Genomic DNA, 11,865 nt, shown 5'->3' with positions numbered 1-11,865 from the left:
TCCGGGCCGGCTGACTTGAATACGTCCAACTAGTTTAAAACTAGTTCCTGTTCCTCTACAATGGGGAAAACCCCACTGACTTCAGTGGCAATAAGAACATGCTCTTCCGGTTCTTGCTCTGACCTACAAGAGGTCCCCTGCTATTTAGCATGCAGGACATGGCACTCAGGGCCACATGGCTTCGAGTATGGGAGGCAGTGTGCACAGAGCACGGTGGCGTATTTGAGCATGCTGCAGTCTGGCAAAATAACTTTGCACTGTAGACCTCTCCTAATTTAAAGAGCACATTCAGTTAACATGCTAGGAAAAATAATGCTCTGTTCTACTCAAGTACCTCCATCAAATCATCAAATGTTATACACCATTCTGGCAAGCCCTGGAGAGGCAGGGGGGTATCATCAACCATAGTTTAGAAGATGTGAAAGCACAGACATTATGACTTGGTCAAACTGCAAGTCCATAACAGATCTAGAAATGGAGGCTAAGGATCCTTGTTCTCAGTTTATGCTGTTCCTACTGGACCTTTCTTCTCCTATATTAAAGGAGAAATTAGCTGTATCAGTATTGTGAACAGGGTAGACAGCTCTTTCTGCTACCTTTTGGACTGAATTATTGAGAGAAACTTCAGCCAGAACCACAGCTATTTTAGAACCAGCTAGTGCTGTAATTTGGGCTGAAGGAGAAGTTATTACTTGTAAGTAAGAAGGTTTTGGAATCTGAAAAGCTAGAAAATAAATTATCATCATGAATTCTTGAAAAACAAACATAATTTGAAGACACAACACGAAGACTTCTCGAAAATAACAGTGAACCTCCTTACTTGAGCAGTACTTCTTAAAATACTGCTTAAATTTGCACAATCTTCTGTGCAAAGTTAGTTAGGAATTATTTTAAGTGTTTGCAGAATTGGGCTCCAATTCAGCACAGGCATAACCCAAAGCTCACTGAAATCAAAGCAAAGACTCCCATTGATTTCACAGGTTGTTTTTTTTTAATACAGCCTTGAACCAGAGCAACAAACTAATTTAAGTGCACAGTTCTCTTACTGAGCAAAGGAAGCGATGAATAAACTAAATAAAGGAGATGACTATTTGTTCCCTACACTCTTTATTTATAGCACCCCCAGATATCACTTGTAAAATGAGTAGGTAAAAGATTTCATAGAGAAATGTGGGCAAAAGTCTCTAAAATAATTAAAATAACAGGAAAAATGAGATTTCTATGACCACACAGAAAAATCATACCATTTACTGGAGCAGACAATTATCTGCAGTACATAGATAAGCAAAATGGATCATGTAGTATTATGTGACAACTTACCCTCCCTTCTCCCAATCTACCAATTAAGATGAAATAAAAGGAAAGCCAAACAAAATAAGAGAGAACTGTTAAACACTGGACATCAAGGAACCCATTTAAAATGTCGCCCCTGTCCCGAGGGATATACTATATAGACAGAGTTTGTCTATCAGGTTATGTGTAATGTTTGCAGTAGCTCTCCAGACGGCATAATTTTTGTCTTCCGCCTGCAGAAGGGAATCCACAGCGTGTTTACAGGGATGGTGATTAGCTAACCTGATGAAATACATTTGCACGTTTAGTTTAGTTCCCTGAGTTACTGCTCACATCTGCTGAGCTGGTGTGTTGTGTACAGGGCTGTTTGCATTGACTCTTAGCTGCAGTCACTTAGTCTCAGCAACAAGCTTCTCCAAAGGATTTAAGGTATCCAGGCAACTAGTGCCTCTCAGGATAGCTGACTTCAGATAGCTCCATACCCATAGCATTGAGCTGACCCTCAATTTTACTGTTCTGCAACACCAGCACAAGTCACTCCCATAGTCTGTAGCGACTCTCCTCTCCCTAACATCAATTTAACTCCACCAACTCCCACTCAAATTGCCCTTTAGTCCCTGGAATAAGTGAAGGGTATCGGGCTCTTACGTGTGTGAAGGACACGTACAATTTCTGAAAACACCATCTTTCTTGAATCTAGTGGGTGTCAGTGTTTTCTACGGCTTGTTAGATCAGATTGTCCAGCTACTACATACATCTGTAGAGGTTTTCTTTACCTTTCTTTAAAACTAGTTCCCAGCTCTGAGATATTACCTCTCTCATAATACTGTGTTCTCAGCCCACCTTTTCGAGTGTCCATAGTTCGGCTGCAAGAAGAGATGATAAAACAAACCAATCTATAATCCCCCTGCATCCTTCTGGTATCAGATCTGGTCTACACTAAAAAGATTTGGCGGCAAAAATAGTGCTATTTCACCCAAAGCCCTCTTGTAAATATAATTATTCAGGCAAAAATAATAATAATTAAAAAAAAAAAAAAGACCCATTGCCAATACAGTTTATTCTGTTTGAGGAACTGCTGTAACCGATCCCAGGGCTGGCCAGCCTGCAGCATGGATGCCCCAAGTGGCACAGGCAGATTAAGTCTCATGCACGGCAGATAGGGGTGGGGACAGGCAGGACCGTCGCAGATAACAGAGCAGAAGGACTGGGAGGGGAAGGGAATCAGTGGCACTCAGGGTGGGTGCGGGGCTAATTTGTGGCACACCTGCCATAAAGGTTGGCCTTCACTGACCTGGCCCATTGACAGCTTTCTCTGGCTGGTGTAACTTTGCACCCACCGAAGTTCCTCTTCTTTTAGTGGCTCAGTGTAAGATGCATTTCTCCAAGGGACTTTGCCAGCATAGCTTTATCAGCAGCCCTTTGAGTGTAAAAAAGGCCTAAGGCCAAAAGTGACTGCAAAGATGGGGTGCGTGTTCATTTTGCCTTAATGATTCCAGGGCAAACACAGGTACACAGCCTGTGTTGCAAACTCACCCAGAGACGCGAGGTAGGTAGGGGTCTTTGTGGAAAATGCATCAGCCTCAATGAATAATGATTCTGTAACTGAAACTTAATTTAAGAATTCTGTCTATGAACGAATCTGGTGTTGAATCTGCAGAATTAACAGTAGCCTTAAGAAGCAGAAAATGATGCTGGCCAGCAAGGCAAGAAGCTGACTGAAAACAGGCAGGGAGCAGCAGGGGGAGAAGGTGATGTTTTTATTTAGTCCCCGTTTTTCATCGTTACCTGCTTTTGAAGTTCAAGCCTTAAACATAAGCAGCACCTGGAGACAGGGTCTTCTGCACAGCGCCAGGGAAATCATCAGCCCTTGGCAAATAATTTAGATGATGGATTGTACAGGATGGTTTGGAGAGGGATGATCCTGCCTTGGGCAGGGAGTTGGACTCTAGAGGTCCCTTCCAGCCGACATCTCTATACAAAATACTACAAACCCCCCTTGCAAACAGAGGGATGGTTGCAGCGGCATTACGTTCTCCCACACTTCCTCACTAAACCATCGCAAACATTTGGCTTTATTTTTGCATTGCAAAATCAAGCAGAGTGTTTCTGCCCAGTCAGTGGAGCAGGTGCTGTGTCTTCCTCGGCTTCTGGCTCTTGCCAGAAGGTGCCGAGGTCTAAAGCAGTGCTGGGCATCTCAGCCTCTAGCTGAGGGCTAATGTGTTGCTAGCAGCTCGTCCTCCTGGATTTCGACTCTTGCCAGAAGGAGCCAAAGGCTCGTGCAGCTCCGGCTGTTAGTAGGGTTGCCAACTCTGTTTGAATCTATCCTGGAAGGTTTCCAGAATGCCAACATGCCCGCGAGGCACAATGTGAACGTGCCCATGTGTTTGTGTACAGGCAGTCCTCAACTTAAGATGTTTTGAATTACAGTGAACGGCACTTACATTTATAAATTGAGGCCCTGATTGGACTTTGGATGTCAGTTTCAACTGCAAGGCACTTGATCTGATGCCGCGCCAGCAAACATGTTTCCAGCGGTGCCCCTCTCCCTGGAGAATGTCTGCCCAAACTTCCTTGGACACTTTCTTTAAGAAAGCAGACAAGACTCCAGAAGAACCTGCAGCCAAGACTCCTGAGAAGACTCCAGCCAAGAACCCATCAGAAAGTCCAAGCGAGAGCCTGTCAACAGGTCCAGCCAAGAACTCTTCAAAAAGTCCAACCATGAACCCCTTAAATGGTCCAACCAAGAGCCCTTCCAAACAAACAAGAACTCTTCCAAAGATCCAACCGAGAGTCCATCAACAGGTCCAACCAAGAGCCCTTCCAAAACAACCAAAAACTCTTCAAAAGTCCAACCATGAACCTTTCAAAAGGTCCAAGCACGAACCCTTCAAAAAACAATGATGAACCCTTCAAAAAGTCCAACCAAGAGCCCTGCAAAAACCACGAACCCTTCCAAAAGTCCAATCGAGAGCCCTTCAAAAGGTCCAAGCACGAACCCTTCAAAAAACCACAAACCCTTCAAAAACAACCAAAAACCCTTCAAAACGTCCAACCAAGAGCCCATCAACAGGCCCAACCAAGAGCCCTTCAAAAGGTCCAGGCCTTCGAACGGCCCAGCAGTCGCCTCCAAGCCGCCTTTCCCAACGCGCGCGATTGCTGGTCGCTCCCCAAACGCATCCGTGCGGCTCGATCGCTCTTCTGTTATCGAGGGAGCGCAAAACTCGGGGTGACTTTCAGTGCCAACGAGGCATCGGGCGATGCTGTCTCGTGGCGGTTTCCCGCCACGGCCATGGCCTGTGCGCCAGTGGGAAGGGCGCGTGTGGCCTTGACGCCGGGGAGGCCACCGCAGCACATGCGCGTGGGTTGGTGCAAGCCCCCCGCCGCGCGAAGCGGTGGTTGGGAGGGGGCACTCTGAGGTTGGGGGGCCGTGGTGGGGGGCCCCCTCCCCCCACTTCTCCTCCCCCGGGAGGGAGGCCGGGGGCAGCGGACCCACTGCGCATGCGCGGGCGGCGGCGGAAGGGCCCGTGAGGAGCCGGAGCCTGAGGAGCCGCCGCCGCCGGAGGAGGAGGAGGAAGAAGAAGACGTGCCGCTGCCGCCCTCGGTCCGCGCCCGAGCCGGGAGGGGAGAGGCCCGCACAGCCCCACCATGGTGAGAGCCGGCCCGGCCTCTGCCAGCGCCGCGGCCTAGTCGTGCCGGCGCCGGGGCCTGCCCCGCTGCAGCCTCCGGCCCGCGGGCCCGCTCCCTTCCGTCTTCCCGCCTTCCCGCCCCCCGAGGGAGGCCGGGGTCGGGCCGGGGGAACGGGCAGAAAGTTTGGTTGTGGCGGCGCGGGCGGGAGGAGGGAGGCAGGGAGGGAGCGGGATCGCCACTCGCGGGGAAAGACCCGCTTTGTAGCGACCTCTCCCCGCGCACGGGCCGGGCCGGGGGGAGAAGGACCCGCTCCGTGCTGATGTGACCCCGCTGGAGAAGCATCTCGCTGACTAGTCCTACTAGGACTAGCCCTGTGAATCTAACCCTACTAGGACTAGTAGGAGATGAAGCTCATTGCTGACTAGTCATGGTAGGACTAGTCCTGCTAATGTAACCCTACTGTGATTGGTAGGAGAAGAAATACTTTGCTTACTAGCTGTGGTAAGACTAGTCTTACTAACTTAACCCTACTGTGACTAGTAGGAGAAGAAGCACGTTGCTTACTAGTCATAGTTGGATCCTACAACCCTAGCTGACTTCCTCCCGTTGGGGCAGGGGGCTGGACTCGATGATCTTCTGAGGTCCCTTCCAGCCCTGATGTCTATGAAATGTAACCCTAGTATGATTGGTAGGAGAAGAAGCACTTCACTTACTAGCCACGGTAGGACTAGTCCTACTAATCTGACCCTATGCGACTAGTAGAAGAAGCACGTCATTTACTAGTTGCGGTGGGACGAGTGCTGGCCCGCTGTATCAGCCAAAGAAACCATGTGTCCGTATTGTACCAAGTAGGCTAGGTGTTTCTCTATTCCTCGCCTATTCCGTGATTAGAAACCTCCAAATAAAAATCGCAGCCTTGTATTGACCAGTTTGGTGAAGGGTGTTTTTGTTTTGTTTTGTTTTGTTTTGTTTTTAATTTTCTTTTATTTTATCCTTTCCTTTTGAAGTGGGTGGTGAGAAGAGAAATCTGGCTTATGGCAGGTCAGATTGTGCAGGTAACTTAATGTAATGACGTGATTTCTGTGACTCGCTAGTTGATTGTTACCTGAGTAATGTTGCACAACGCTTCATAAAAACAACTTCTGCACGTCCTGAGGAAGTGCAGCTCGATTAGGTACCTGTACAACTCTGCTGGGCCTTAGGCTTCATGCTGCCCGACCTGGCTAGGATGTGTAGGTATGTAGTTAACTACACCATTTGGGTATCATGTATGCACAAGACGAACACCTGGCTTTCTGGTTACAGATTGTAATTTGATCAAGTGTTTGTACAGTCAGAGTGTAGGAGAGGCAATGGGATGGATTGTGAGTCTCTTGAGGCAAGTGGTGGGAGCCCGTTGGCTTAAGTTTCTTCAGACTGCAGTGACTAAAGGACCAGAAAATGTCCAGTGTCAAACAGTGCTGTGCTAAGATCAGTAGGCTGCTTAATAGGACTATGACGAATGACTGGTTTTGTGGCAGTGCTGAGGCACTCTAGCCTTGGCCCTGAGCTCTGCTGTGCTAGGCTCTGTACAAACAGGTATTTTCCTCCTTTAACTTATTTGAGCTTACATTTAGGTACTGGTGATTATTCAACCTTTTCAGCAGGAGTCAGGCAATAGGAAAACACAGTCTTACCTGATGAAAAGGTTGAGTTTTTCAGTTTGTGCTTATTTTATAGCCAAGGTCCAGAAAACCTTCAGCATATACTTAAATTTTCCGTTGTGAATAGCTTCTCTAATTTTAAATTAATCTACTTGCAGTGGCGAAGGTAAGTGTGTGTGCGAGTGCCTGTCGGATTGAAGCCTTAACTAGAGTCACATAGTTACTGTATTATTCAGCAGTTTGTGGGGGCTATTCTTGCGCATCTTCATGTGCTTTTTTAGAAGTACTTCTCTTGAAACGTAACGCTGGGTACGTAGATATGAACAATTTTTTTTTGCAGTTATAGGGAACAGAAGCTTTTGTAAAATTTTTAGTTTTTATTATTTGACATTATCTTCCGTAATGTTGTTCCAGTTCAGAACATTATTTTGCAGGGTTTAACACCACTGTGTAAACCTTATCTCTTATTTCGTTAAGGTAATAGTTACCTTTGTGGCTTGTTATTAGTGGAATGTTTGCTTACACATTACATTCAGACCTAGTGTATCTTCCTAAAGTGAAATTTGTAGGATATTCAGCTTAGCATTTGAACTTGGAGTTCATTCAGACCACTTCATGTGTGTGTTAATTGTGCAAGATTTAGCTAACTTTTTTTTTTTTTTATGTTTCCTCTCCCAGCTTCCCAGGGAGCCTGTTGAGTTCATGTTACATAGTTCTTATGTAGTTCCTCTTTGACCAGAGGTTATTCAGGGATGGCTACAACCAGAAAGTTAGTGTGATTTCCTTTTTTAAAGCATATGGCTCTTGATTTTTCTGTTTACTTTTTTTATCCTAGTGAAAGTGAGAGTCAGAAAAGCAGTTCTAAAAAAGGCTGTGTTGATGCTTCCAGGTTGGACCAGAATTATGGATGCACCAGTTACAAGTTATCTTGTACTTCCTTTGGGGGCAAAAGGCCCAATTCTAGCACTCTGCATGATGGATTAGTTTGGCGGATGCAGCGGGAGTAGTTACATTCTCTCAGACGGCTATAATCTGCTCCAAAAAACTAATATACAAATATTAAAACAATCTTAAATTAATTTAAGAAGCTGAGGAATATTAGAAAATGTAAAGAGAACCTGTTACCATGTTGTTTTACATCCTTTGTTTGAGTGGTTTATATCAACAGACCTTGTGAGTGTTTAATCTTTGTCCTCTTGAATGGCAAACAAGTGAATTCTACTGCTGCTTGAAATACAGTTATTTAAAAAGTGTCCTTTGGTCTGTTCTCTTCCCAAAACCACCATACAAGAAAAAGGATGATGGTGATGAAAGGATGTGTACACAAAATATATTGTGGTTATTGACTTTTATTAGTGTTACACTTTAATTCGCTAGGTACCCATATGTGATGTTGATAAATGGAAAAAATATCACCCAGTGCATTTATAGATTGGTAGCGTGAGAGAGACTCTTCTTCAGCTGCCTATGCTCTCACCAGATGTCTTTGATTTGGCTTGCTCTTAAGATTTTTACTAATTATATATAAATAAAAAACCATGTTAATAGCAGTCTTTACCTATTTGTAGACACCTCACACCTTCTTTGGGAGACCCAGCTCAGAGCTGAAAGGTTTTGACACTTAAGGTGAAAGCATGCTCTACTGACCATTGGTGTCCCTGATACTGTGACATGGGAGAGGTGTTCACTTCTCCCATGGACATTACCTCTAGACCAGGGGTGGGCAGTTATTTTGGGCAGAGGGCCGCTTACTGAGTTTTGGCAAGCCATTGAGGGCCGGATGACAGGCAGCCAGGGGCAGATAAATATTAATTTTCTAAATTTTTTAGGGGCCCCGTGGGCCGGATAGAATGGGTGGGTGGGCTGCATTTTGGCCACCCCTGCTGTAGACAGTGCGTCCCCTTCTCTTTAGTCATATGCCTAGTAGGTATCTAGAAAATTACTTGAAGCCCAGTATATGAATGTGATGATAGCTGTGTATTTTTAACATTTGGGTTCATTTATCTTTTAAAAATTGAATAGTACTTATTTTCATTAATGCATTGCCCCTCACTACCAGTAAAGACCTGTCAGGTTCTAAGGAGCTGTAAAAACACACAGAAGATGTGATCCCTGTGTCTGGTTTCAGTGCATGGGAGGAAGTATGTGAAATAAGTGGATAAAGGATTTGGGCCAAGTTTTGAAAGGCTTTGAAAATGAAGAGAAAAGGTTTGAATTTGAGCTAGTTGAAAGTAAAAAACTAATGGAAATCTTCAGCAGGGGCTGTTTTAGTAGCTTTGTTTTTCTTGTAAGGAATGGTGCTGTCAAGAGACGAGAAAGGAGGGGAAACTAGAGAATGTTACCTAATTAATACATCATAGGTCCTTTAAACCTTTCCCTGAAGTGTCCACTATTGGTCACTGTCAAAGGCAGTGCAGGGCTGTCCAACTTGTTTTTGCTGGGGGTGAGATTAGCTTTTTATAGTTTGTGAGCCAGGAGCAAAAACTCATTCCTAGGTGGCAAATTTTGCTCTCTGGTATAATGGCTTAACCTGTGTCATCTTTTTCTCTCTCCATTTGGGGGACTGGTTTCTTCCCCACTTCCATCTTTTCTCTGCCTGTTTTTCCTCTTTGTGGGGGCTGTTTTTTTGGGGTATCATTTTCTTCTGATTGCTGTTTGTGTTGGAGACCATAGTAACTGGAACGTACGAAGAGGGCAAGTGGTGAAGTGGAGAAAGAGCCTGGGTATGAGGGGTGGAGGTTTTATTTTGAATTTTGTACTGTGCTCATTGTGTGAGGTATTCGGATACCACATGGAATTGTAATCTAAGTCTACAAAGCTGTGACTTCGCTTTCCCCTTTTCCAGAAGATAGTAAGACTCGTTGTAGTATTCACTCTTCCATTACTCTGCTTAATCTCTTAGGGCCCCTGTACACGAGCAGCAAGGCTGCTCTGACACTGTGTAATTACAGTGCATCAGAGCTGGATTAATCGAGTCTGCTGGAGTGTGGTAATTACCATGCTTCAGCATGCTCCAATGTCTCATGTACAGTATAACCTCATAAATCTGGAACTATCAAAAATCTGGCACTCCCCCCCCGTGGCTCTGGGACCGGCTGCTGCTCTACCCTGCTGTCCTGGACGCAGCGGCTGCCACCACCATTCACCACCCCATGCCACTGTTCTGCAGGCAGCCACTGCTCTAGGACTACCCGCCACTTCCCCCGCACCGCCCGCTCTGTGACTGGCTGCTGCGTGGGTTTAAAAAATCCGGCATTTTCAAATTTCCGGCAGGTGATTGGTCTCCAGCGCTCCAGATTTATGAGGTTATACTGTATCAGCATCCCCGTGCTTAAAAATAGTGATGGAATAGTGGTAGTACCCCTGCTGCTGTTTTTAAGCATGGGGATGCTGATGCACAGGATGCTTTAGGCGCTTTAATTATTGGCTCCCAGCGTAGCTCTAACTAAGGTGTCCCATTCCTCCCCCTCTTACCCCCTGGAGCACATACATAAACACCCTTAATCCTGCAATGAAGATAGAGGTTCAACAAAATTGTATCTGCACTTTTTTTTACTAGAATGGATCTGTCAAGCTGAAGTTGAGCAGTTTATGTTTATGCTCCAGTTGCATGTGTTGTCTCCTCTTAAATACAGGATTAAAGGTTAAAGGGTGTAATTTGATCACTTAGAACAATAATAGATGCTGTCGATTCTTTTTCTGGAACTAACTTTAAAAATACAGAATGCTTTGCAGTTTGGTGCTTGAGGTGGTGTGGTTTATAGAGATGTGCCCAGTCAGTAATGAACACAGAATCACTCATGCACTGGCAGGTTTGGAGGAAGGGATCCTTTAGCATAAAGGACATCAGAATGAGCAGAGATGCCACTAAAAAAAACTCTCAGAGAAAGTAATGACTGGGGAGAAACAAGGACTAAATACTTCTAGTTTGTTGGGGGGTTTTCCCCACATGTTCTTCAAGTTTATGATAATTTAAGATTAAAGAGGCTTTTTATCTCTGTCAAAAAAAGCAACTGAGAATTGATAGTTGGGTAGTGCTGGGGAAATAGGGTAGAGCTAGGATTCAGAGTGACCTAGATCAATTGGAGGACTAGGCCAAAAGAAATCTCATGGGGTTCAACAAGGACAAGTGCAAAATCCTGCACTGGGACAGGCTGGGGGTGACTGGCTGGGCAGCAGCTCTGCGGAAGAAGACCCGGGTGTTACAGTGGGCAGTAAGCTGAATGTGAGCCAGCAATGCGCCCTTGTTGCCAAGAAAGCTCATGGCATCCTGAGCTGCATCAGTAGGTAGGTGTGTTGCCAGCAGATCAAGGGAAGTGATTATTCCCTTCAATTCAGCACTGGTGAAACTACAGCTGGAGTACTGTGTCCAGTTTTGGGCCCTTCAGAAAGGATGTGGGGAAATTGGAGAGAGTCGAAAGGAGGGGAACAAAAATGGTTCAGGAGCTAAGGGACATGACTTTTCAGGAGAGGCTGAGGGAACTGGGCTTATTTAGTTTAGAGAAGAGGAGACTGAGTGGGGACTTAACAGCAGCCTTCAACTACCTGAAGCGGGGTTTGAAAGAAGATGAATCTAAATTGTTCTCCGTGGTGGCAGTTGACAGAACGAGGAGCAACGGACTCAAGTTTTACAGCAAGGGAAGGTTAGGTTAGATATTAGGGAAAACTTTCTCACTAGGAAGGTAGTAAAACACTGGAACGGGTTACCCAGAGAGGTAGTGGAATCTCCATCCTTGGAGGTGTTTAAGCCCCGGGTAGACAAAGCCTTGGCTGGGATGGTCTAGTTGGGGCTGGTCCTGCAGCAGGGGTTGGACTAGATTGACTCCTGACATCCCCTCCAACCCTAATTTTCTATGACTCTCTGATATTTACCTCTAAAAACAGTCCTCCTGCATTGGGCTTTCGGTTTCTACATCTTCAGTATTTGAGTGGTTTGTGTGTTGTGGAAGATGGTCATCTCTTTGCAGTATTGTACCTTTGATACTCCCGGTACCTATGCAGTACCTCGTCAGATGGACTGTTCTCAGTTTGGAACTGGAAACTTGCTAACGACTGTTGTGGGTACATTGGTAGTAGTGTTCACATGAACTACGTAATGGGTTTTTGAGCAGTACAGAATTGGGTTTTGCCTTTTGAGCCAGATTTGTGTAGAATCTGAAATGCTGGTTGTACTTCCTACTTACATTGTAATTAGTTACTATACATAACATGGAGCAGAGATGCTGTTCTCCTCCTTCTAAAACATTCTTTGTGTAAAGATAATTTGCATCCATTTGATATCTTTGTTTTTTTTTCAATT

At 45.3% G+C, this 11,865-nt stretch overlaps 1 protein-coding gene across 1 annotated transcript in view; it reads left to right on the top strand.

Moving 5' to 3' along the window:
• Positions 1 to 4,803: 4,803 nt before the first annotated feature.
• Positions 4,804 to 11,865, top strand: part of DCUN1D1 (defective in cullin neddylation 1 domain containing 1) — a 23,885-nt gene continuing 16,823 nt past the window's right edge. The window contains exon 1 of the mRNA XM_019532521.1: positions 4,804 to 4,944. Coding sequence (XP_019388066.1) covers positions 4,942 to 4,944 — 3 coding nt within the window. The 5' untranslated portion in view covers positions 4,804 to 4,941. The remainder of the gene's footprint in view (positions 4,945 to 11,865) is intronic.

Source organism: Crocodylus porosus, unplaced genomic scaffold (assembly GCF_001723895.1).
Source record: "Crocodylus porosus isolate Cpor-Errol unplaced genomic scaffold, CroPor_comp1, whole genome shotgun sequence".
Classification (NCBI taxonomy): domain Eukaryota; kingdom Metazoa; phylum Chordata; order Crocodylia; family Crocodylidae; genus Crocodylus; species Crocodylus porosus.
The sequence above is the reverse complement of the archived record's forward strand: the minus strand, read 5'-3'. Positions and strand labels throughout refer to the sequence as shown.